Genomic DNA, 27,491 nt, shown 5'->3' on the forward strand with positions numbered 1-27,491 from the left:
AAAGGTACAATCCCATTTTTCTGCCTCGCCAACGTATACCGTGAGATGCACCGAAATTGCTTCACAATGCATCTATTTTTCTTTGTCAACAACGAATCCATTTACCACAACCACTATCATACATGCAAAAGTAGTCTATTACACACGGACATCGATAGCTTGTCCGCTAGATGCCCATAGATGCTCCACTAGGTAGTGTCCTGGCTTCTGGCACGCCTCGTGGGCAAGACTCATGAATGGAGATGGGGCTAAATGGCAAGAAGAGGAGGAGTTTGCACTATTGTGAAAAATATTTTTTTGTGTGCTTCAAATATACTTATCTGTCATGCCTGCCTTAGTTGTATTTAATGTTTGTGCCCCAAAACCTTCCCCAATCTCCCAACTGCCTACCATAATAATATCTCAATTATTTCTGCAAGTTCTTGAAGTCAATGTAATTAAATAAGCATGTTTGAAAAATAAGCTAAACTATTTCATAAACCATTGTCCAATAATATGTCAAGAGCAAAAATTAAAAAAAAAAGTGTTTTGCTGTTGTTGAGTATCATCCTGAAAATGTGCTTTAAAAAGTTCCAACAGCACAGTATACTCCGAGTGTTTTCTTGCAAAAACTGCAATAGAATTATTAGCAGTTAAAGTAACAGTAATTAAATAAATTATATAGGGGGCGTGGCCTCTACTGTTAACGTACCTGTGCGCACCCACTGCATGGCTTTTGCGGTCAGCCCAACTTGCAAAGTGCTCCGGGCAGCCCTCGACGACACATTCATATACGGGACGTGCCGCGAAGATGGGGTCATGAGATTCGGCGATGTGTAGTTCAAGCAAGCGCTCTGTCGGCATGGCGGCGTGGCACTGCGCGCACGTGAGTCGGTGGTGGCTGGCGTAGTGACTCTCGAACTCGAGCACGCTGTAGAATTCCCGCGGGCACGCACACATCAGCGTACCGCGACGGCGGCGGTCAAGCGCGTCAGGATCGCAGTCCGCGTCAAGGACTGCCACTTTATTACCCACGGATTCGGCGAGTAAGAGGCGCACTTGGCTGCCAAAAAGGGGCTGAGTGCTGTCCATATTTGCGTGGGTTTGGCTCGCGGGTGTTGTGTTCACCAAATGAGCCAGCCACCTTTCTCGAGCACTATTGGAACTCGCAATCTAGCCAATCACTACCGCAGCTGCCAGCCTTCTATCAACTTTGTTTTTACAGTGCAAACGACACGCAGCTGATGATGCCTACGGATCAACGGCGTACCAACAGCACAACAGTATTAACGCGGAGAAGCGCCTGCTTCCCCCTGTCGTCAGATCAGCGCAGCACTACATTGAACCGCTGCACGTCGTTGCAGTCGCTAGCGGCAGCAGCCATCGCTGTGTTCTTAGCCCGATAAAAGGCGAGTGCTGCGGAGTTCGCCGAGCATTGGGGACTAGGTAAGAGCCCTTGCAGCAACCGTTCATGGAGCATGCTTTAAACTTCGAAAGAACGCGAGTGCTTCGCGGGAGTAAATGTCCCATGACCGTTGCTTCACGCCGAGCGTGTCTGCTTCGATGAGGTTGTCACTCAACGCAAAGAGTATCGCTCGCGCGGCAGCAGCAGCGTACCGCGTGATGTCAGCGCATGTCACCGTATACGCATCTGCACCGATGTTTGATGTTTTGTTGTGCATAAAATGCCCTTCTATTGATAGGCCGCACTGTCGTGGCAAACCATGGAACACTCAGCGTTCCGTGCATACGTATGTTGATGAGGACGCAAAGCTGCAGGCTTGCGCCCGTGGCGCGTTCTACACCCGCAAAATATAATTTATAACGAGACATTGTGCTACGTGCCTCATTATTTTAATCGTCAGTGTTATTACGCCGTGAAAATGAACAGTTGTCTGCAGAATTCGGCACTGACGTGTAACAATCCCAGCGTTCACTCGTCAGAGGCGTGCTCCTAATGCATGGGAAGCGTGGCAGTTGTGTATTCGGTGGCGCATCATCACCAGGAGCCGTAAGCAAGTCTAAAGTTTAAGAGATGTGTGGTTTTGTTGAAATATTGTAGTATGCAGTTCTCTCTATCTTTAACCTGCCATTGCAATAAACCTTATTCACGCACACTAGCGCCTTCAACGGGCTGCAAGTGCTTATGGGAAAAGTTGGTTCGCTGCAGCAGACACTGCGACGAGTGTGCGGGCCTCGCGCTTCAACGTTTCGTTTGCACCGTGCCAGCGCTTCTCAGATCAAGTGAACACGGAAAGGCTTGAAATGTCACTGCACGATTCACTAACAAACTTCAGTGTTTATGTACCATGGCCTGTCTACGATTCGCACTTGTCGTCCTGTTCAATGAGCTGATCGGCCCGGTGGTGTCAGTTAAGTATTATCCTTTAGCGTGAGTCCGCCTTCGGCATAAACAAAAAGCAGTACAAGTTGGTTGTTTAAAAAGTGCAAGCACTGTCCATAAATTCACAGATGCATTAGGAATCAATGTCCTTTGACGCTGTTTATTAGGAAATTGCACGGCTCTGGTATATTCAAACAGTGCTTTAGAAATAACCAGTATTCTGTAAAATAATATACATTCACTAGATCATGTGTGCGCCGCTTGCACAATATGCACATACCAACTTTCTTTGGCACTGTAACTACTGGTTGGAATAAAACTTATAAGGTAAAAAGAAAAAAAGTAGGACCAGGAAAGAAATATGCACACCAAAAATACTCACTAAGGACTGAAAGGTTATCGCAGAAGTTAAAAAGCATATGTAAGAAAATTAGGGTGCATTGCAAATGTCACAAATAGACACAAAAAGGCAAAGAACCAATACGCATGTTTACAGTTGATTAATAAAGTTAGGCTTCTTGCATTGTAGTGATAGCTATGGTTCATTGACTCAAACAAGGTGTGGTGTTCCTTATGATATGTCTCCGGTATTTCTCGCGTGGTGTGGCTAGGGTGACTGCACGATTACCAGGCCTTAAAAGATGAAATTGCATTTCATGGCTGAAAATGCGAAGTGCAATGAGATGGCTTCGTTCAATGAATTTTGATGCTCTCTAAGGCACGCGTTGATAGATCGACCCATCTCATCGATGTATATACGTGAAGGCAAGAAGAGTTCGGTGAGCAACTTTTGCACAACGATTGAAAGAATAATCGACATGCCTCTCAATGTACTTTTCTCTGCAGACCACCGTGACCTTTTGTGCTCTACGGAAGAAATCTTACTAAGCTTATGGTGTGGAAAACACAATCCTCACCTCGTGTCGCTTCTCAATTTTCTTTCAGACTGCATAACGTATGCATTGAATAACTAGTTTCTTTGCCGGTGATGGTCATCTGAATGAATCTTTGATTGTAGTGTAAAAAAGCTGTTGACAAACCGATGCAACGTAATATATAGGCAGGGCACCGTGTCTTGTTGCAGCTGGAAACTATTACTCAAGTATTGTGTCCTAGTTTTTTGTTGTTTTGAGCGTAAGTACATAATTATTCCCCATTGAACAATATTTCAATATGCCGAAGCGAAATTCAAGAGTGGTCTCACTCAACGCGGAATATACTGCCAGCAAATATGCTCCGTGGAGACAGTTAGGCATCTTATAAAAAAACACAAATTCTCAGAGCAAAGTATCTCGCACGTCAATTCTAGTTTCATTACTTTGTCGTTAAACACATTTAGATTGTGTTTATTTTTCCTATTTCCACTGTGGGACTTTTCCTTAAGAATTTAAGAATATCCATTGCTGTAACACTTCTCTGCAGCCTTCTGTTGATGGCCCAATCAAACTGCGATGGCATTGAAAGTTGTAGCGCTTTATGAGCAGTTCATAGTTGACTAACTATGAATTCAGTGTTCCAGCTCACATCCCTCCCAATAGCATGTTTTTGCCACATATATCGGTATACAACAACTCGCATGCCACTCATCTTCCACGTTCAGTGTACACCCGACCAGTGATACCTTCACTGACTGCGTTATTCATTTCACATTTTATGCGTAAATATACGTGCAGGTGCATTCAGACCCTATTCAACAAGCAGTGGCGTGTTCTTTTCATTACGTCATCGCACAGCGACAATGAGCAGCGGGTTGAGGAAGAGCCGGTTCGCTCGGCGTACCAACTTTTCCTATAGCTCTCGCGAGGCGTTGTCGGATTACTTGAAAAAGGTCTATTGACCTCTGCTAGCCAATCTACGTACATTGAAATGCCCATAGATGTCGCAACTTGTGTTTGTTATACAGTTGTAATCCTTATTGACTATTGTAGAGAGAAATCTGACACCAGTGCCTTTCCATAATTTACCTGCCAAATTTTAAATGCGAACCATTTCCTAGTGAGCCAAAGGCACGTTTAATATTTCTTTCTACGTATCTGTCTATTTAGCCACCTACGTTTGGGTGCTTCCTTGATCACCTCCGTAGTTTGCTGTAGGCCGAAAAATTGGTACGGGAGGGTTAGGGGTGGGGGGGGGGGGTTGACAAATAAATAGCTTGCACGTGATGTTATGGTCGCAGCTTCATAGCTTCGTGGTTCACCAACATGCAGCCTCGTAAAGGCAGCATAATCCCATAGTGTTTAACCTGCTTAAATATGATAACAAAGTAGCCTGAATACGATTGGCCTAACAAGATAACTTCCTAGTGGTAGTTGTAAAGATAACATTAACACGCGACGTCACAAACCTTGCATGTGCCTTGAGGTTTTTACCAACATGGTGATTTCAGTGTCGTCAGTGCAAGCTTTTTATAATACTCTGGTTAAGCCACGAATAACATGAAAATCCTGTCCCATACATCGTCAAACCTTCTCCAAATCTATGTGACACATAGATGTATACCATGTGCTGAAATGTAGGGGTCAGTGCCGCAGGGGATGCACATATGGGCCTAGTACTGGCGAGAACAGACATTGGCAATTCAAACAAAAGTTGATATGGGCACTATTGACTTGATGAATGCAAAGAATATAGAATTTAGCAGATCCCACATACTGTGTGAATTAATGTTATGCTGAGGTGACGGTTGTGTCATATTCTTTTTTTGAGCGAAACGTTACAAAATGATGCTTAACAAATGCTTGCAGATGCCTGTTCAATGTATGCATATGTTTCATATTACCAGCTGTTTGCAGTCACATAATGTTGCCAACAACAACACGGGTGTTACAAGCACCACAAAGGATGAGCTGATATATAGTGCTTGTGCTTGCAGGGATGGTAGCTTTCTCTAGTGCTTATAGACCACCTTCAGTGTATTGCTCTTAAGTATTCAGTTGACGTAATCTGACACAATGCCTGTATTGTACGAGTACATATGTAATGTTTGTGAAATTAGATAGCTAGCACTGCAACTACACTTTATGTTTCATCAGCATCAGTCCTGCATAGGGTGTTTTTCCAAAGCAGTTTCAAGGCTTGGCATGGCCCTGTGTTAGAGTACTTGATTGTCACGCGGAATTCGTGGGTTTAATTCTTGCTGTGAGCCTGATAATAATTCTTTGTAGTCATTGGGTCAATACTGCTGATGGGCTTTGCTTAACACTCTCTCATTTAAATGACCAATGTCTTATATCGCCCTTGTAATGATGCACATGATGAGAGTTTCACATTATTCATATTATAACTAAATAGACACATTCATCAAACCCTCCTACCTCCCATAATAATTTTGCTGTACCTGAACCCAAAGAGCCAGTAAAGAACCCCGCAGTCCAAAAAGTGTTATCAAAAGAAATATGTGAACTTTAGCTTTGTGAACATGCTGTCTCAAGAATTTTGTGAATGGGAGCTATATTAAGAAAGTTGCAGGGCTTAGAACATCCGTTTCAGCTGGTTTCAAACTTTCCTGCAGCCTCGTCGCCATTCTTCCTCACAGGGAGGGGAAGTCATAGCCCGTTGTCCTGACTGGTATAGACCAATCAACGTGCTGTGTGCTTCGTCAAGTCCCCGATTGGCGACATTGTGCTTAAAAAGAGGAAAGGCATAGGAAAGTAGGGTGGGAACAGTTTTCCGTAATGGAGGCTCTGCACAGTGTGCGGCGCTGTAATATTCGGAAATGAATTGCCAAGCCTCTATGGGGGGGGGGGGGGGGGTGTAAAAAGAAAAGTCGGAGCCTGTTGACTGGCCATTTAAAGAGGTGGTCTCAAGAGCGCAGCGCTCGCACGTAGGCGGCGTTATAGATACGTAAATAGGCATGCTCAGAGTTCCTGCAGTTCGCTAAGAAATGTTTTGCTTATATAACACCCTATAAAGAGTTAATGCCAGTCCATAGTCTATTGTTTTGCAGTACTAGTTGTGTAATTTCATAACAAATAAACAAAACATATCTACTCCTATGATACAGGCGTCATGTCAGGTTATTGACAATTGTGGTTGCAGTGGAGTCTCCACTTTTATGAGAGTCTAATAAGCATTACATTAGCATTATTATGATTTCGCAAGCTGTATTCAAAGGTTGCTGTACCTTGGAAAAATTGCAACAAAAACAAAACAATTACAACAAAACAAACAATTGAAACAAAACAACAATTGCAAATATTGCAACAAAACCAAAATAGCAATTGCTTTCGAGTCATTTCAGGCAAATGCATGAGGCCCACTGTGAGGTTTTTTACATCGAAAGCTGGTACAAAATCATAAGAGTTGTTTCTGACACCATTGCTGTCCACCACTGCCACCGCTGGTGTCCGTAACCACTGTCACACGAAATAAGAAAAATACTAAGTAAATGAAACGCACCAGATACAAAATGGGACTCGAAGCCGAGTCTCCTACATGCCAGTCAAGTGTTCTGCCAGTGAGCCATGCCGGTGCTTGAAAGTCCATTGCATACCGACCCTAGGCAGGGCTCATGTGAGGAAAGGAATCGTGTTAATATGTGCAATAAAGCGGTTTTGAACAGCAAAGGGACAACTAGGCATCAGGCAATCTGCGTTGCGTAACGAGTTGGTCCTCGAATGCACCAACCCATTAAAAAAAGCCTTGGGCGTAATTCATCATCGACCACAGCATGGAAAATTTTCACCAAATTATTTGCAAATGTGTAGTGGGTATTACGTTTCTACGAAGAACTACTGTACAAAAATTATGATTTATGACAAAATGAGTCAGTGGGCAACCTGCTAGTGTGCTTGTTACAGTTACGCGAAGAGTGTTTGAAAAGGGTTTTAGAAAGGTCGCCCTTCCAGCTTTTGCTGTGACTGTGCTGTACATTCAGAGCAGGCCTAGCAGTTTTTTCTCTCTATTTGGTGTTGCTTTCTTGAGGGCACTGGGGGGTTTTTGGTGTGCAGACGGAAAGCCCTAGAACTTCGCTGCAAAAGGAAAGCTTTTGAATAATGCAGTCAACCTTTGAACACACTTTCTGAAAGTTTTAAGGAAGGTCGATTGAAGCGTATATTCATTCTAGGCAACCCTGTGCATGCACAAAGGATAGCCTGAAAGCACTCTGAGAATGCTGTGGCTCTCGCACAGAGACCTCAGTGAGGGGGGAATGTCAGAAGAAGTTGGCTTTATGAGGCCAGCTAAGTGACGTCACGTTACGCACAGGAATACAATTGATATTGAAGAAAAAGAACTGCTCTTTCTCTTTAAGTCAATTAGGTGAATGCATTTGAAACAGCGAGTCTTATGTATTGATGCAGTGTTTGTCTGCTGATAACCACATAGGTGTGTTATTAAGGTATTCATAAAATACGATTTTATTGCACCTGTATTCTGTTTATTTGCTAGAAAAATGACCGCTGAACAAGTTGTTACAGAATGCTCAACGGCATTACATCATTTTTGCATTATCGAGTAAAATTAGAAGTGCTCCTAAGATGATTAGAGCACTTCCAATCATCTGACTGAGATTGAGCACTTCCAATCACGTGAAATGAGATTTGCAATGAATGGAGATATTTCTAGCTTCACGAGAGCCTGAAAATAATTATTGATGTGCTTGAATGTGTGGGGTCTCCGCGAGGCGAACGAGCGCATCGCCACACCACGCTCTTGAAGTGAACGGACACAGCAGACGCGGTCTGTACAAAGCACACAACATACATACATTTATTAACTAATTTAGACGATGATATCGTCCGCCGAATAATACATCAATATTAATTAACACGCTACTGTACAAACAACATAACGCAGTGACACACTAAACACACAATAACATGATGAACACACACTAACACACCCAACACACTAACACATACCCAAGGCGGCGGCGCCAACGCCTGACTTTCCACGTGGGACCCCGGCGCGAAGCCCGCGGTGCTGAGCACCGGGGACCCACGCTACAGACAATTGTTCGCGGCAGCCGTAATGCGCAGAAGAGGCTTGCTGAACTCTCGCTCACCACCAAGGCCTGCCTTCCGCCAGGGGCCACTGCCGGCGCTACTACTCTACCAACAGTGGTACTCAAAGCGAACACAACGCCATCTATCGCCCGGCGGTGGTCACCACCGAAATAAAGCCTTGGGGCGAGACACATGCGCCACGCGGTGCAGACAACTTTACAGGGGGGTGTCAGCACCTCCACATTTCCCCAACATTAAATCAAACCATATCACGAAATCAAAAATTAGCTACACAAGCTTTAAAAAAAAAATGATATCGCACGACCATAATGTCCTTGCACCACGACACTGCCGCTGGTCGACACTGCTGCACTGTCCAGCTAGACTTCACCTCAGTACCGGCCCCGCAACAGCAACGTTGCCGTCGGCGGGACGATCCGTCACTAGCGCCGACACGTATTCCAGTTGCGACCAGCACTCGCGAGGGCGCCGGACTGCAGGCAGTTGCACAGGTCCCAGGCATCTCCATCGCCCGACCTCTTGACCGCATTGCTGGCCAGCGACGCTGACGATGTGCAGGACAGCCGGCCGTGATGACATCCCCTCCCGCTGATACATCAATAACAACAACAAAAATTGAAAGAAAACAATCGAGCAGGTCCTCGGGAAGGGAGCTTCGAGCTTTTCGTCCATGTGGTACGTTGGTCAGTACTGCTAGCTAATATATCGGGTGCGGCCGAGAGGCCCATCTAAATAAAACAAAAATCACTTTTCCTAACTCGTGCTCACAAGAAAAAAAAAAGTGAGGGAAGCAGAGCGCAAACACCTCAACGCCATGATCCACCTAGTTGTGCCACGTGCGACAGGCGGCTGCGCAGAGCCTTAGGCCTAATGAGTCGCTCGGCAACAACCGGCATCCACCCAGCACCCAGCCTAGGCGCAGAAGAGGCAGCCGCGAGGAGACGTCCACTCTGTGAGGTGGCCCTATCGCTCACCGCACACAGCAGCTTACCGAGCGATCGGCGTCCACCGCCCTGGGCGGTGTCACGACGCCTCGGCGTCGAGCCGCAATACCAGACAGCAACGACGCCCGGCTTCCGTAGCCCAAAGATAATAGAAGAAGCTATTTACAGAAAATCGGACCACCCACAGAGGCTTCTGTACTCACTCACTTCGGGCATGGCCTACAAACCACGTGCTCTAGGCCTTGCTCACCCCAGGATACGAACCGCATGGCTCTCGTCCTAATTCAACAATGTATTTGAAACTAACAACAAAAAAATAACAACACTTGCGAGCAAAAATTAAATAAATAGAAAGTCAACCTGCCGACAAATTCAAACACGTTACAAAACCAATCTCCTCGCTTCTCAACAAAGCACACCACCGACGCTAGCAAAGAAGTCCCCCCTAGGCCTACTCTACTCCGGCTCTAACAAAATCCCTGTATTGACCGCAAAACTGTCGTCCGATACTCAAGAGCTCCACGTTGGGCAGCCAGTTGTGGGTCTCCACGAGGCGAACGAGTGCAATCGCCACGCCACGCTCTTGGAGTGAACGGACACAGGCAGACACGGTCGGTACAAAGCACACAACATATATACATTTATTAACTAATTTAGACGATGATATCATCCGGCGAATGTTACATCAATATTAATTAACACGGCTACCATACAACAACATAGCGCAGTGACACACTAACACATACCCAAGGTGGCGTCGCCAACGCCTGACTTTCCACGTGGGACCCCGGCGCGAAGCCGCGGTGCTGAGCACCGGGGACCCACGCTACAGAGAACCGTTCGCGGCAGCCACCACGCGCAGAAGAGGCTCGCTCAACTCTCGCCCACCACCAAGGCCTGCCTTCCATCAGGGGGCCACCGCCGGCGCTACTACTCTACCAACAGTGGTACTCAAAGCGAACACAACGCCATCTATCGCCCGGCTGTGGTCACCACCGAAATAAAGCCTTGGGCGAGACACGTGCGCCACGCGGCGCAGACAACTTTACAGGGGGGGGGGGGGGGTGTCAGCACCTCACAAATGTAAATGCAACTAGCTAACTACCCTTCCTGGAGTACTACCCATCCAGGATGGGTAGTACTCCAGGATGGGTAGTTAGCTGCTCCTGAGTGTTACCAGATATAAATTGCTAGCTCCAAAATGCTACAAAATGAAAACTTGCTGCTCTTCCAAAAAATTGTGCGAAATTAGTAGATTTCTGTAGCATCACTGTGCATGTGACCTTCCTTCTCACTCGAAATATGGCCTCCTCAGAAGCGGGCACACTTGGTTTCATCATCATCATCAGCCTGACTACGTCCACTGCAGGACAAAAGCCTCTCTCATGTTCCGCCAGTTAACTCGGTCCTGTGCTTGCTGCTGCCAATTTATACCCGCATACTTCTTAATCTTATCTGCCCACCTAACCTTCGGTCTCCCCCTAACCCGCTTGCCTTCTCTGGAATCCAGTTAGTTGCCCTTAATGACCAGCGATTGTCCTGTCTACTCGCTACAATGCCCGGCACATGTCATTTCTTCTTCTTGATTTCAAATATTATATCCTTAACCCCCATTTGTTCCCTACTCCACTCTGCTCTCTTCTTGTCTCTTAAGGTTGCACCTACCATTTTTCTTTCCACTGCTCGCTGCGTCGTCATCAATTTAAGCAGAGCTCTCTTTGTAAGTCTCCAGGTTTCTGCTCCATAGCTAAATATCAGCAAGACAGAGCTGTTATATATCTTCTTCTTGAGGGATAGTGGCAATTTACTTGTCATAATTGAGAGTGCTTGCCAAATGTGCTTTACCCCATTCTTATTCTTCTAGTTACTTCAGTCTCATGGTTCGGCTCCGCGGTTATTACCTGCCCTAAGTATGCGTAGTCTTTTACAACTTGAAGTGCACTATTACCTATCTCGAAGCGCTGCTCTCTTCCGAGGTTGTTGTACATTACTTTCGTTTTCTGCAGATTAATTTTAAGACCCACCTTTCTGCTCTTTTTGTCTAGCTCCGTAATCATGAGTTGCAATTCGTCCCTTGAGGTTACTCAGCTATGCAATGTCATCGGCGAAGCGCAGGTTACTAAGGTACTTTCCATTAACTCTTGTGCCTAACTGTTCCATTCTAGGCCTCTGAAAACCTCCTGTAAACACGCGGTAAATAGCATTGGGGAGATTGTGTCCCCCTGCCTTACACCCTTCTTGATTGTATTCTGTTGCTTTCTTTATGGACTACTATGGTAGCAGTTTATCCCTTGTAGATTTCTTCCAGGATGTTTATATATGCTTCATTGTCGCCCTGATTCCGCAGTGTCTGCATGACTGCTGATATTCTACTGAATCAAACGCCTTCTCGTAATATATGAAGGCTTTGTATAGTGGTTGGCTATACTCTGAGCATTTCTCTATTACCTGATTGATAGTATGAACGTGGTCTCGGTTGTTGAGTATGCTGTTCGAAACTCTGCTTGTTCGTTTGGTTGATTGAATTCTAATGTTTTCTTTACTCTGTTACCAATTACCTTGTAAATAGCTTGTATACTACAGAGAGCAAGCTGGTTGGCCTGTAATTCTTGAAGTCCTTGTTGTCTCTTTTCTTATGTATTAAGATGTTAGCATGCTTCCAAGACTCTGATACTCTTCCCGTAAGGAGACACCTCGTAAACAGGGGCTGGTTTTTCTAATACAATCTATGCTCCATCTTCCAGCAGATCTGATGTTACCTGGTCCTCACCAGCAGCTTTGCCTCTTTGCATGCTCTCCAAGACTGTTCGGGCTTCTTCTATAATTACTGATGTGGTGTCATTTGGGTTACTGCTAGTTCTTATAGTATTAAGTTTGTGGTTGTCCCAGCTAGTGTACAGATCTCTGTAAAACTTTTCCGCGATTTTAACTATCCTATCCATATTAGTAGTTATTTTGCCTTCTTTCTCCCTCAGTGCGTAAATTCGATTTTGGCCTATTCCAAGTTTTCTTTTCCCTGCTTTGACGCTTCCTCCGTTTTTCAGAGTGTGTTCGATTCTCTCCATGTTATACCTTCTTACATCGCATAGCTTACGCATAATAATCAACTTCGAAAGCTCTGCCAGTTCTATTTTGTCTGTTGTACTTGAGACTTTCATGATTTGACGCTTCTTAATAAGATTCTTCGTTTCCTGGGAAAGCTTGCCAGTGTCTTGTCTAACTACCCTGCCTCCAACTTCCACTGCACACTTTGTAATGATACTCATCAGATTATCATTCATTGTATCTACGCTAAGGTTGGTTTCCTCATTAAGAGCCGAGTACCTGTTCCGAAGCGAGACTCTAAATTCCTGTACTTTCCCTTTCGGTGCTATCTCATTGATTGGCTTGTTGCGTATCAGTTTCTGTCGTTGCTTCTTCGAGTCTAGGTGAATTCGAGACCTTATCATTCAATGGTCACTGCATGGTACCTTGCCAACCACTTCCACATCCTGCACGATGCTTGGGTGTGCACTCATTATAAAGTTTATTTCGTTCTTATTTTCGCCGTTAAGACTTCTTCATGTTCACTCACGGTTTCCTCGTTTTCGGTAGAACTTGTTCAAAATCTGTAAGTTGTTGCGTTCTGTGAATTCTACTAGTAGCTCTGCTCTGGCATTTCTAGTACCGATGCCTTAATCTCCTACTGCTTGGTCTCCAGCCTGCTTCTTTCCTACCTTTGGATTGAAGTCTCCCATCAGTATAGTATACTGTGTTTTTACCTTAACTCATTGCCGATTCCACGTCTTCATAGAAGCTTTCAACTAAAGCATCATCAAGGCTGGATGTAGGCGTGTAAGCCTGTACCACCTTCATCTTGTATTTCTTATTGAGTTTAATTACGATACTTACCAACCTTTATTAATGCTAGAGTATTTCTCTATGTTGCCAGCTGTTTCTGTGAATTAGGAACCCCACTCCCAGTTTTCTTCTGTCAGCCAAGCCCCGATAGCAAAGAACGTGCCCATTCTGTAGCACCTTATAGGCCTCATCTGTCCTCCTAACCTCACTGAGCCCTATTATATCCTATTTAACACCCTCTAGCTCTTCGAATAGTACTAGACTTGCTAGCTAGACTTGCCTCACTGAATAAGGTTCTAGCGTTAAAGGTTGCCAAGTTCAAGTTACAACACTTGGTTTATCATTTTAAATTTAATACTTCGTAGACATAGTAGTCAACAACTGATCCATGCACTGAGCTTAGTTGCTCGCATTATCCGAACCTCTGAGGAGCAGTAGTATTTAAGGTGTTCTGCATTCCGCAGCCATTTGAACTACATCTACAACATAGCAGTATGGAGTTGTAACTCACACAGGAGACTCAACATTTGATGCTCACATTGAGTTCATTATTTGTTCTAGGTGCAGATGCCTCTTTTCACTGGGGAGCGGGAGTCCAACTTAGGGTTGCAGCTGAATGTGACTCTGGCTGCACAAATGCATATAATCAGTAATGCCAGTAAAACCTTTAAATTGAATAAGGCATGCTTCTTAAATGTGCCAAAATGTGCCATGGCCTTTTCTTTTGCTTTAAAAGTGGGCTTCATAGTGTTAGATTGAATTCAGTTGGTGACTGCATTGGTTAGGAGGCTGTGCAGAGGTCAACTTTTTCCATTGGGTGACTTCACACGGCAATGTGCCCTACAGCATAGTGTGGGCATGACATAATAGACCAAATTTTTTGGAAGTTATCTAGATACATTCATATAATTTATGCAAAATGATGGGGTAACTTGTTTCACTGAAGACAGTTTTTTACATTTTTTCTCTAAAAGTATTTTACTGAAGCAGCAAAGTATTTGTGTTGGACTGTGTTGTACTCTGTATGCTCAATTACAGCTTCTTGTTACAGACAAGGTGAGATTAGGCCGACCGCCCTGAATGATGGCACGGCTGCTCAAGCGGCGGTCTCGGCCATCAGGGGCTGATGCAGATGGCCAGGCTGGTGATACTAAGGACGGTAAGCAGTATTTGTTGCCTTTCATAAAATTTATACATTACTTAAGGATCAAACCCTGGCCGTCCAGAGTGCCCGTGAACGGGCCGCCAAGCTCGGCTTGACCGTCTTTACGTGGGATTAGCCCGGTGGCACGGGGTCTCCCCTGCGTCTTCTCAGGTCCAAAATAAAGTTTTAATCAATCAATCAATAAAGCTGCTAGGGCTTGTATTATCCTTGCCACAGAGCAATATTCTAGGCATGTCGGGCGGTGACTTCACACCAAAGCCTGCATGCACAGTCATAGGTTGAAGGTTGATGGTCCAGTATGCACTAGATCACTAGATCACTAGCTAGTATGTGGTAGACTCTGCTAACTCTAATTTTATTTCTGGAATATAAAACATTTCATTTTTCTAATACAGTTGAGTTGACTTGGGATAGCGTGAAATGTAGCTTCATAGAACAAAAATTAAGGACATTATAGAATAGGAACCAGCTGAATCGCTGATGTTATTAAAAGAGTGTACCTTACTCATTAAAATCATCCATCATTCCCATGGTCGCTGAACGCGACACTCTTCATGGAAGAGATAACGAAACTCTTCCATCACGCTGACTCCGAAATGCCTGAGGACATGAAAGCCCGTCTCCTCATGCGAGGAGTTAAGCAGGAGCTTTTTGCGGGACTGATGCGGAACCCTCTGAACAACGTCCAAGAATTTGTCTCAAAAGCGACTTAGAAGTGTGGGGGTTTGGGCTAGTTGCTATGACATGACGGCAGATATAGCGCGAGAACAGAACGACGACAAAGGCTTGTTTCCTAGCTTGTCCCTTTGTCGTCATTCTGTTCTCGCGCTGTATCTACCGTCAGAAAGGATGACTACCAAAAGGACCCTTAAAATACGTACCCGACAATTCAACTACCGCTAGACACCACGCTGTGCAGAGATCCAGCCACTCTACTTCGGCGATATGCGTGAAACCATAAGAGCCGTAGTGCACGAAGAACTTCGCCGAATGTTCCTCTTATGCGAGCCTCAAGTTTCGTCAATCGGAGGCATCGTCAGAGAAGAAATTCGGCAGTCGCTGGGCATTCCTGAGTCAGCGCAGCAGAAACTCCAAGCAATGAGCTACACTGCTGCTGCTCGACGCTGCCCTCCATGTCCACGTCAAAAGGCTGCACCGTCGCATTTTCGTCGCCAGACACCGCCGGCGACACCACCGCCGACATACTACCCACCTGCCTCCCAGCGCTACGTACCGAGGAAGATTGATGTTTGGTGCGCCCCTGACAACCGCCCACTCCGCTACCACTGCGAGCAGCTGGGCACACATACTTCCGCTGCCAGTACTGCCAAATAGGTACTACGCGGCTTCCTCCTCAACGCACCCCCCTCACAGCATGGCGAGTGGCTACAATATAGCTGACCACCTGACCACCACAGAATGGGCACCTCGATGTTCTTCCCGTTAAGGTCACCATCACCTGAACCTTACAGGTCTCCTTATCGACGACAACAGTACAGCCCCCCTACAGGGGTCGTTTCGTGAGCTCATATTCAGAAAACTAAAGGCAGCCACTGATGGAGGTGCAGTTGCCAGATGAATAGCCGAGCTGCAGGAAGGTAACCTTAGAGTGATGCTCATGAACCCAAGCGACGAGTGCAAGCACTAGAGCAAAGGTACGACCATTGCCTATATCAAAAAAATAGTGGAAGTCAGCAGCGGCAGCGCTTTTGTCGTCACCAATTCTGCTGAATGTACTCCGACGTCCCAAGCCCTTCACCCAGCTTTCGACGTTAATCCGAGCCTTCCAACGCATAAACAGGAATAGCTCAGAAGCCTGCTTCTAAAATACAAGAAATGCTTTTCGTCATTTTCAATAATTCGACAGTCCCCCGTCGCGAAACATCGAATCGTAACCAATGAAAGTGCCAGGTCATTTCATCAGGGCCTGTACAGAGCTTCCATGGGAGAACTCAAGGCTATAAAAAAAAACAAGTCGACGAAATGCTACGTGACGGCATCATCTAGCCTTCAAAAGAGTCCATGGGCGTCACCGGTGGTGTTAGTGGAGAAAGACAGAACTCTACGATTCTGCATCGACTAACGCTGCCTGAATAAAATCACAAAAGACGGGTACCCACTCCACGAATAGACGACGCCCTAAATCGATTCCATAATGCGCGGTACTTTTTTTTCATTTGACCTCAAAACTGGCTATCGGCAAATCGAAGTCGACGAGAGAGATCGAGAAAAGACTGCCTTCATAACACTGGACGGCCTGTTCGAGTTCAAGGTCCCCTTTGTCTTTGCTTGGCACGTGCGACTTTTCAACGAGCCATGGATACAGTCCTGGCTGGCTTGAAGTGGTAGACTTGCCTCGTTTACTTGGATGGCGTACAGTAGACTCTCAGTAAATAGAAATCTGTTAAACAGAACTATTGCCTCTACAATGATTGGTTTCGGGCTTGTATTCTGCACTCATGTTCACCTCTCAGTAAATGGAACTCCTGCAAAATGGAACATATTTTCTCGGTCCCTTCAGATTCCGTTTACTGAGAGTCTGCTGTAATTGTGTTTTCGTCGAGCTTCGACGAGGGTCTCCACCTTGAATCCGTACTTCAAGCAATCAGAAGCTCTGGACTTACCCTAAAGCCAGAGAAATGCCTCTTTGCGTACGAGGAGGTCCTGTTTTTGGGTCACGTGATCAGCAAGAGAGGAGTGCACCCAGACCTGCAGAAAACAGTTGCCATCACGGCCTTTCACCACCCACCAGCAAAAAAGCCATGCGCCGATTTCAGAGTTTGTGTGCATATTACAGACGCTTTGTCAAGAATTTTTCACAGATCATCGAGCCACTAATGCAGCTATTGAAGACCTAAGTTGATTTCAAGTGGGAAACGGTGCATATTGAAGCACTTCAGAAACTTGGACACAGCCACTACTTGCGTGTTTTGAGGAATATGCCAAAACAGAAGTACACACCAATGCAAGCAGCGTAGGATTCGACGCTGTCCTTGTGCAAAAAATCGACGGCCTGGAAAGGGTTATCAGTTATGCTAGCCGGTAACTATCCTAGGCTGAGGCTAGCTTTTCCACAACAGAAAAGAAGTGCCTTGCCATCATCTGGGTAGCGTCATAATTCCGCCCTTATCTCTACAGCAGACCTTTCAATGTTGTCGAGGGACTACCACACACTGTGTTGGCTAGCTAACTTGAAGGACCTTTCAGGTCGCCTCGCATGGTGGTGCCTAAGACTTCAAGAATTTGACATTACTGTCGTGTACAAGTCTGGAAGCCGACTGCCTGTCTTGTGCCTCCGTCTATCCACCACTGCAGGATGACCAGGATGATGAGTACTGCTAAAGAACTATAAGTGCCAATTACTTTGACAAGCGGCAGCGAGCTGACCTGAGACTGAGAGGGTTAGTGGAATACCTGGAGGGCCGAATCAGTGTCGCTCCAAAAGTCTTCAGGGGAGGACTCGCGTCATTTTTCTTGAAAAACTACGTCCTCATAAAGAAGAACTTCTCTACGACTCGAGCCAGCTACCTTAACGTTGTACCTTCAGCAACGCGACCAGAAATTCTGCAGACCCTGCAAGACAACCCAACAGCGGGCTGCCTTGGTTTTTCCCGCATGCTGGCAAGATGACGAACCAAATACTACTCACCACGCCTTGCCATCTATGTCGCTCATTACGTGAGGACATGCCGGGACTGCCAACGACACAAGACATTGCCGACAAGGCCAGCGGGACTACTGCAGCCCATCGAACCACTTTGCAGACCGTTCCAGCAAATCGGTATAGACATTACGTTGGGCTGTTCCCAACATCGGCTGTTGGAAACAAATGGATCGTCATAGCTACTGACTACCTTACCCGTTACACCAAGACAAAAGCCCTGCCCAAATAGTAGCGCATATAAGGTAGCGAAATTCTTTGTTGGAAACATCACCCTGCATCACGGCGCCCTAGAGGTCCTTATCACTGACCGAGGTACTGCATTTACTGAACTAACCCAAGCGATTTTGGCACAGAGACAGACAGGCCACTACTGTACGACAGCGTACCACCCACAGAGTAATGGCCTTACTGAGTGCCCAAAGGCATGTTTACACTAGAGCGACACGGCACTGACATGAGCTTGCCGAAGACACGAGGCAGATGCAAGCCATCAGCCGACGAGTCGCCCGCCTACGAAGTCACCAGACCCTATGGTCACTCTAGTGGCCATCATCATCACCAGCCGCCTAATAATTTTGGTGCGCTCAGGTGCTTGTACATGCCCCTGTGCTTTGTTGCTCGTGTGGCGTGCTCAGCAGTTGAAAGAAAATAAAGCTCAGTTCTGCTCCTGCCGTCAGCCTGAACAGGTTCCTTCTGTTTTCGCTTGCCGTCACACGCATGGTTATAGAGACCTAACATCGGTCCCTATAACGTGGTGACCCGGACGTGAGTATCGCTAGTAAGCACTGCGAACGACAGACCGACGATCGGTACGGAAGTCATCGCCATGATGCAGATTCACCTGCCGTCGTTGTGGCCACAGAATTTTTCAGCCTGGTTTACGCATATCGAGGCCATACTCACCCTTCAGTGCGTCACTTTGCAGCAAATGAAGTACCAGCATGCTGTCTCTGCACTCTCAACGGACGCGGTTCCAGAGTTCCGTGACCCTGTAGGTGCACTCCCCAATATCGATCCTCATGACGATTTCAAAGCAACGGTGCTTGAACGCAAGTTTTTGCTTCTGAGCAGGCATCTTCAGCAGCTTCTAAATGAGGAGGAGCTCGGTGAACGGTGACCGTCAGAACTTCTGCTTCGCACGCAGAGGCTTCTCAGTGACAGTCAGTTGGATCGAAACAGTCCGCGGCTGCGTGAGTTGTTCTTTCAGCGCCTGCAGCTGAACGGGAATATTGCTTTGGCTACCGTACCAGACGACCTGCCCCTCATTAAGCTGGCGGAGATGGCCGACCTCGTCACTCACTGTTCACCAAGAGGTACTGTAGCAACGACATCTACCGTTCCGCTGTCACAACCCAAAGACCGGCAGTCTCACTTTGAGCAGTTAATAGATCGCCTTGCTGAGACTGTTAATGCTCTACAGCCACCGTCCCACCCTTGTGGGCGAGACTGTGATTGCTGTCCCAGATCTTCTCGGAAATCTCGCTCCCGTTCAGGTCCTCGTCAGCCCGTACACTGCTTGTATCACAGCACCTTTGGTGCCAGCGCACACCAATGCCGACCTCCTTGTAGCTGGCAGAGAAACATACCGCGGAGCCACTGATGATGGCCAGTGACTCTTGCCATACGACGAGCCGCCTGTTCTACGTCACTGACAGAATTGCCGGACATAGATTTCTCATGGACACAGGTGCAAAGGTCAGTGTCGTTCCTGTGGTGCGACTAGACCAGCAACGCTCTCCAAAAACTTGACCCCTTCACGCAGCCAACAACTCTCCTATCAACACATAAGGTTAGCTCTCTCTTACTATCGATGTGGGTCTCCGACGCACCTTTCGATGGGTATTCGTTGTTGTAGACATACGCATGGCCATATTGGGTGCTGATTTTTTTACCCATTTTGCCCTCAGTGTTGACATCCGCGCACATTGACTCGTCGACAGAACGACTAGTATGTCCATACAGGGCATTCTTGCAGCTCCAAGAACTACCAGTGGAACATCGCCACAGAATATGATCATCTATGTTTGCCTCAATTCTGTCGGACTTTCCAGCCATCACGAAACCTTTCAACCTTGAGCTGCCAGTCCGCCACAATGTCACGCATCATGTAGTCACTACTGGCCCTTCAGTATTTTGCCAACCCAGACGCCTCCCTGGGGACTGCCTTGCCATCGCCAAAAGAGAATTTGACCACATGCTGCAACTGGGCATCATCCGTCCTTCGTCGAGCAGTTAGATTGTCAGCTCTACACATGGTACCAAAGCGTGACCCAGGGGATTGGCACCCGTGCGGCAACTACTGTACTTCCAACGCGTGCATAGTCCCTGGTCGCTATCCCCACCGTCACATTCACGACTTCTCTGCCAACCTCGCGGGAGCGGTGATATTCAGCAAAATAGACTTGGTAAAGGCCTACTACCAGATTCCGGTTGAGCAGCGGACATTCCCAAGACGGCAGTTGTGACATCACTCGGGCTCTTCGAGTACGTTCGCACACCGTTTGGGTTGAGAAACGCTGCTCAGACAGTCCAGAGGTTTATCAACGAAGTAATCTGTGGATTACCCTTCATATTTACGTATCTTGACGACCTCCTGGTAGCAAGTGTTTCTCACAAACAGCATTGTAACCATTTGCGCCTCTTATTTTCTCGGCTGCAGGAACACGGCCTTCTCATCAACCCAGCAAGGTGTGTCTTTGGTGTCGGAGACATCGAGTTCCTCGGACATCGTGTGACTAGCGAGGGCATCAGATCATTTGCGCCTCTTATTTTCTCGGCTGCAGGAACACGGCCTTCTCATCAACCCAGCAAGGTGTGTCTTTGGTGTCGGAGACATCGAGTTCCTCGGACATTGTGTGACTAGCGAGGGCATCAGATCGTTGGACAGGAAAGTTAAAGCCATACGCGACTTCTCTCGCCTAGCATCTATTTCAATTTCCACTGCCGCTCAATTTACACTGCCGGTTGCTCAATTTACACTGATGGTTTCTCCCCAACATCGCCTGCATAATCATACCCTCACTGACCTATTCATGGCCACCAAAGCTTCGTCATCTTCTTGACATGAACGCCTGACGTCAAATCGTCCTTCCAAGCTGTCAAAAATGCACTAGCAGACGCCACACTGCTGGTGCATCTTCTGCATGTTGCACCAATGTGTCTTATTACCGATACATATAGTGTGGTTGTCGGCACGGTGTTACAGCACTTGCAATGCAACTCTTGGTATCGACTCGAGTTTTTCTCGCAAAAACTAGAACCTGCAGAAACGCACTACAGCACGTTCGGTTGTGAGCTGTTGATGGTATACTAAGGCACTCGACATTTCCAGCACCTACTTGAGGGCTCAAGCTTTTACGTCCTCACAGACCACAAGCCTTTGACATTCGCTTTTCGTAGTAATCACGACACTTATACCGCCCAAGAAATACGACACCTCCACTTCATTTCCAAGTTCACCGCGAACATTCGATACATTGAAGGCCCAGTCAACACAGCCGCAGATTCTCTGTTCCGTATCGATCCTATATCTGTGCCCACACTTGACTATGAAGAAATCCCCTTGGCGCAACTTGCAGATGTCGAAATTCGGGACATCCGCTCATACACCACATCGCTGGCGCTGACTGACATTTCCCTTCCATTTTTATCGGGCGCCATAGCTTGCGATGTGCCACGGGTTCGAACTTGACCATTTGTCCGTCTCCAACTTCACTGTGACATTTTAAATAAGCTCTATGGCGCCAGTCACTCCGCAGTTCGTGCTACTCAGCGTCTCATTACGACCCGCTTTGTGTGGCCGAGTGTGAACCATGAGGTACAGCGTTGAGCGCGGGAATGTCTCCACTGTCAACGCTCCAATACGACTCTGCACTCGAAATCGCCAATTCAGTCTTTTTGCCCACCCGATGCTCGGTTTGATCATGTTCATATCAACATTGTTGGCCCACTCTCAGCGTTTCGAGCTGCTCGCTACATCCTCACCTATGTAGACTGGTATACCCGCTGGCCGTAAGCTTTTTCTCACCAAAATAAGGCCATTTATCGTGGCTTCAACATTTTTCAGTGGCTGAATCTGACGTTTTGGGTGCCCAGTGTCATAACCACCGATCGCGGCTTACAGTTTTAGTGTGATCTATTCCGCAAACTGACCGGCTTGCTCGGAGTTTGCCATATCCATACTACCGCATACCACTCATCGGCGAATAGAATGGTTTAACGCCTTCATCGTCAACTTAATACCGTCTTGATGGCTCGTCAAGCTCATTCATCTTGGGCTGAAGATGTGATCTATTCCGCAAACTGACCGGCCTGCTCGGAGTTTGCCATATCTATACTACTGCATACCACTCATCGGCGAATAGAATGGTTTAACGCCTTCACCGTCAACTTAAAACCGTCTTGATGGCTCGTCAAGCTCATTCATCTTGGGCTGAAGACCTTCCTCTCGCACTGCTTCGTGTGCGCTCGTGTTTCAAGAAAGACCTCGGCTGCACAGCTGCGGAGTTCGTCTACAGTACGACGCTGCGTATGCCAGGGGAATTTTTCGCGCCTGGCACTGTCACAATGCCCAATCCAGACAGTTACGTGGAGGAGCTTCGTTTCCTTTTTTCACGCTTGCGTCCTTACCCCAGTCGCGACGCATCGTTGACTGTCATTTGTGTCAGCAAGAGCTTGGCCACAGCGAGGCACGTTTTGTCCGGCGTGAAAGTATCCGACCCTTCCTTATGCCTCTGTACGACGGCCTATTCAAGGTGTTTAGTCGGACAGAAAAAACATTCACCATCGAGCTCAGTGGACGTAAACAGGTGTGGCGATCGATGGAGTGAAACCCGCCTAGCTATTGACAGAGCTGAAAATACGTGCTATAAACTTCTTCGCCACCGCTGAAACGCAGGCCCGACCGCTGAGACTGTTCCTTGTGGACCAGTGCATGACTTCCCTTCTTATCAAAGGGAGGGAGCCCTTTAGTGGCCATCATCATCACTGGCCGCCTATTAATTTTGGCGTGCTCAGGCGCATGTGCACGCCCCTGCGCTTTGTTGCTTGTGCAGCGTGCTCAGCAGTTGAAAGAAAATAAAGCTCAGTTCTGCTCCTGCCGTCGGCCTGAACAGGTTTTTTCTGTTTTCGCTCGCTGCCACACGCATGGTTATAGAGCACCTAACATCGGGTCTCTATAGTCACACTAGGCTGGCGACGCTGCCTCAAAAAATAGCATTTAATTATAGTGTAATATGATGAGAGACCGAAAGCACCAGCAAAACGCATCGGCAGACCTGTCTTCGGCGTGTCTTCGGTAGATCCGCGGCTGAGTGAAAATTTGCCCCATGTCTTTGCTTCAAATGACCACAAAGCAGCCAATTTCAGGGGAGATAACAATGCCCTCTTCGAGGCTTCCGCGGGGTCTGAAGGAAGTCTTTTCTTCGCTTCGTTATTGTGTGCATCACTCCCATTCCTCGTTACCATGGATTATGAAAGGGGATGTGCTCCGTAGCTGGAGAGGGACAATGGCAGAGCGGGGAGCATTACTGAAAATGAGCTGCAGGTATGCAAGTTTTGTCGGAGTCGCTGCGTGTGCCTCTAATGTGACTACAGAATTGGCCAATGAGAGACTGTGAGCACAAGGCGCGAGCGGGTTCTTTGAGAGACCACCCGTGGAATGTTTGTGTTTTTGCAGTGTACATTGGTTGGCGACAAGAGAAAAGACACTTCTAAAGACAGCCCGCAGACAAAACTCGGTGTCGAGTCTCTTTAGTGTAAACGGGCCTTAGATGAGACAATCGCTGACATGCTGGCCATGTACGTCGACGTCGAACACAAGATTTGGGATGCCATTCTTCTATACATGACCTTCGCATACAACACCCCCGTACAAGAAACGATGCAGATGACCTTGTAGGAGTTGTTTTACGGAAGGACTACAGCAACGACGCGCGCCGACATGTTACCCAATGTCACTGATGAAGAAAACATCTGTGTGAGTGAGTACCTATAGCATGCCGAAGAAGCCGACAACTCGACCGATCGTCTGCGCATTAAGAACCAACAGACGACCGACAGCCGCCGTTACAATTTTCGACGACGCTTCGTGGAATATTCGACCAGTGAAAGTGTTTGGGTGTGGCTGCCGATACGCCGACGTGAACTTGGTGAAAAACTTCTGTGTCAGTACTTAGGACCATACAGTATTGTTCAATGTCTTGGTCCACTCGATTACAGGGTTGCCCCCAATGGCATCGCGAACTCTCTCAACGGTGCCAATCGCGACCTGAAGTCTTCTATGTCGTACCCCTCAAGCTGTTTCACGCCCTGCCGCGGTGGTCTAGTGGCTAAGGTACTCGGCTGCTGACCCGCATGTCGCGGGTTCGATTCCCGGCTGCGGCGGCTGCATTTCCGATGGAAGCGGAAATGTCGTCGGCCCGTGTACTCAGATTTGGGTGCACGTTAAAGAACCCCAGGTGGTCAAAATTTCCGGAGCCCTCCACTACGGCGTCTCTCATAATCAAATGGTGGTTTTGGGACGTTAAACCCCGCAAATCAATCAATCAAGCTGTTTCACCTGCGATAATCAACTGAGAGAGTATTTTGCTGTTTTGGTTATTACTGTATCGTAAATTATTCATAGTGCTTTCTTGAATTATTATTCTACTTTATATTTTGTGAAAGCATCGCGACGGTGCCTTTTTCAGAGGGGGGCAATGCCACGTTCCTTAATGAAGTTTTGTTATCGCCCTATTAAACTGTAAGTAATTCTCAGCACAAACCATGCATGCAGTATTGGAGAAGCTTCTAACCTGTAGTAGATCGTTCTGTTAAGATTTCGCCCACTCCACGGACATTGCAGATTATTCTGGGCCTACGGGGCTGCTTGCGATAATGCTAGAGTATTCAACAGCACGTGGATAAATGCCGACGCACTTTACGACTTGTCAGTTAATCGATGGCCGAAGCTTTGTTCGCCGCTATCAGTGCCAGTGTGTTGCTTTGATGTGACCTTCAGTTTCCTGGCCACAAGTGTGGCTGATTAAACAGTTTTATGTTGGCATCGAGTCTGCTCCCTTCGTATACATCTCGACCACGGGAGTATAGTATGAATCCTTGTTCATGTGCGATTTTTTCGTACCCCATCCTATTCCTGGACAGGTGCGTAGCCAGAACTTTTTTTTTTGGGGGGGGGGCATCTTTTTGATGTCGCGGAAGGCCTCCTCTTGAAATGGTTATTCGCTCTCGATGCCAGGGTGAAAAAAAAAATTACGGGGCGTTGGTGAGCCCAATTTCCTGGCCACAAGTTGGACCGAATAAACAGTTGTATGTGAACATCGATTCTTCTGCACCCCCATCGTCGCTGTTGACGGAACACACGTGTCGCACTTCTCTTGTGAGGCACCGAATCGACACAGGCAATGCACAACCGTGGAAATGCAATCCTCGCCCTGTCAGTGCGGCAAAGACGAAAGCAATTGACCAGGCATTGGATGAGTTGATTGAGGCTGGAGTTGTCTAACGCTCAAACAGTCCCTGGGGTTTGCCGGTGGTAATGGTTCCCTAAAGAGACGGCTTTCACCGGCTCTGGGTGCACTACCGCCGGCTCAACAAGGTCACAATGAAGGATGCTTATCCTATGCCTAACGTTGACTCGATTGTGGCTACTCTAGGTAGTGCTTGCTACTGCAGTACCTTGGATGCTAGCCGGATCTCACTATTAGGCTTTACCATCCAAAGCAGTCGTGTTCGGCCGTGCGAGGAGAAGGTACGTGCCTTCGTGGAGTACCCGTCGCCGGCAAACATTCAGGGCCTGAGGTGTTTTTTGGGCATAGTGAACTACTATTGGCAGTTCATCCCAAACTTCGCGGACCTCCCAGTTTTTTTGATCGCACTCTTAAAAAAGTCGGCACGATGGAGCTGGGGGCCAGAGCAAGCCTTCAAGGCCCTCTCCGAAACTATAGTGGCCACAGCCGAACTAAAGCTGCCTGACCTCAGCAGGGAGTTCGTTGTCCAAGCGGACATGAGTTATCTGTGTCTCGGTGCGGTACTGCTTCAGGAGCACGACGGCGTCCTCCGGCCACGCCTTTGCAAGCCCGTCACTAAACGCCGCCGAACGTAACTGTAGCGTGACTGAAAGGGAATGTCTCTCTATAGTTTTTGCTCTCCGGAAGTTCGACTGCTGTGTCGATGGCGTGCCATTCGTGGTGAAAACGGACCACATGGTACTCACCTGGCTTAAGCGCTTGCACGAGCCCTCGGGCCGCCTCGCGCGCTGGGCGTTGACCTTGTAGCGGTACAACTTTGTTGTGTGCTACCGAAAAGAGAGTTCGAACGTCGTGGCTGATGCCATGTCGCGTGCCCCTGTTTTGGCGTCTGATGTCCGCCACTCCCGAGAGCAGTCGCATCAAGTAGATTCTGGGGCCTTTGGCTCCAAAAGGTCGAATGGCGCGAACCCCGATGGCGAAGTGACTTTCAAGTCGACAGCCTTGGGTGAGGATGCATACCTGGTAGATTCTGTCACGTCCGCCGATATCGTCTTTGCGATTTCAAGACGACAATTCTTGGCTTTGTCAATATCACGAAACAATCTACTGAGGCCCACTTTTTTGCAAAAGATGTTTTTTTCTTGTTTTATAAGGAACATATCCTAATACTCATTAAAAATATTGGTAAATTCAGAGCAGGTATTCTCCTTGAGCTCACCATCTCGGAAGACAACAAATCCACCTTTCTTGTTTTCTGGCACACTCAACCTGGGCTCTACAGCGAATTTGGGTCTAAGTTTAACGTTTGAGCCTTGTGTAATGGATATGGATGTGTGCCCCAGAAGGTTAAGTGAATCCATGTATATCAGAAGGGGCAGATGTGATCTCGCGAAAAAATACCAATGCATATGTGCCTGTAAGCCGTGGGGCATCTTTCTTAAAACAGAAGTAAATGCGTGTTCTGCCAGCAGATAAGGAAAGCAGATTTGTAACAAGAAAGCTTGCTATGCAGTTGCCAATATTTTTAATGAGTGTCATGATGGGTCCCTTCAGAAGAGAAAACTATAAACAAAACATTTTTGCAAAAAGGTGGTCCTTAATAGATTGTTTTGTAATATTGGCAAAGCCAAGAAAGATAGCTTTGAAATTATGTTTAGTGCAAAGACACACAAGCCCGAATGGTCTTTAAGAATCATGGCAGAAGAAGCTAGCTCTTTTCATGCAAGAAAGACTTGGACGACCTTTTTTCGTTAAGCATTCCAGGAAAATTGTAGATTTCTTCAAGCGCAATCTAGACAAAGGCTTGAAAAAGTGTTTCAGGGCCCCTTCAAAATTTATGATCCTTTTTTGGTTAAACATTCCTGGGATATTGTAGATTTCCTGAAGAATAACCCAGACATAAGCATGTCTCATAACCACACATATGTCTGTTTTGTTCAATAAAGTTTCAGTTGTTAGTGTGCGCCATGTCCAGGTCTCTTCTTTTTGTACTTCAATTTTTCGCACAACTCAGTTGAGATGAATTATTTGCTGGACCACCAGTCCGCGCTTCTCAAATAAACACCTTCCATTCCATTATGCCACAACAAGTTTTATTGTTACATTGCATATCGCTGCCT

At 46.9% G+C, this 27,491-nt stretch overlaps 2 protein-coding genes across 5 annotated transcripts in view; one reads left to right on the plus strand and one right to left on the minus strand.

The window, feature by feature from the left end:
• The window catches only part of l(2)k10201 (zinc finger protein 511 lethal (2) k10201), a 57,027-nt gene extending 55,956 nt beyond the window's left edge, over nucleotides 1–1,071 (minus strand). The window contains exon 1 of the mRNA XM_037419205.2: nucleotides 692–1,071. Within this exon, the coding sequence (XP_037275102.1) occupies nucleotides 692–1,071 (380 nt within the window). The remainder of the gene's footprint in view (nucleotides 1–691) is intronic.
• A 205-nt stretch (nucleotides 1,072–1,276) lies between these two features.
• Nucleotides 1,277–27,491, plus strand: part of LOC119167684 (uncharacterized) — a 276,153-nt gene continuing 249,938 nt past the window's right edge. For 2 of the 4 annotated variants that reach the window (XM_037419204.2, XM_075865903.1), the window contains exons 1-2: nucleotides 1,277–1,425; nucleotides 14,125–14,232. In XM_037419204.2, coding sequence (XP_037275101.2) covers nucleotides 14,154–14,232 — 79 coding nt within the window. In that variant the 5' untranslated portion in view covers nucleotides 1,277–1,425; nucleotides 14,125–14,153. Of the gene's footprint in view, nucleotides 1,426–14,111; nucleotides 14,233–17,961; nucleotides 20,715–27,491 lie in introns of those variants that run through there. The other 2 variants (XM_075865901.1, XM_075865902.1) reach the window with 2 other exon arrangements.

This window comes from Rhipicephalus microplus, chromosome 6 (genome assembly GCF_043290135.1).
Source record: "Rhipicephalus microplus isolate Deutch F79 chromosome 6, USDA_Rmic, whole genome shotgun sequence".
NCBI classification, from domain to species: Eukaryota; Metazoa; Arthropoda; class Arachnida; order Ixodida; family Ixodidae; genus Rhipicephalus; species Rhipicephalus microplus.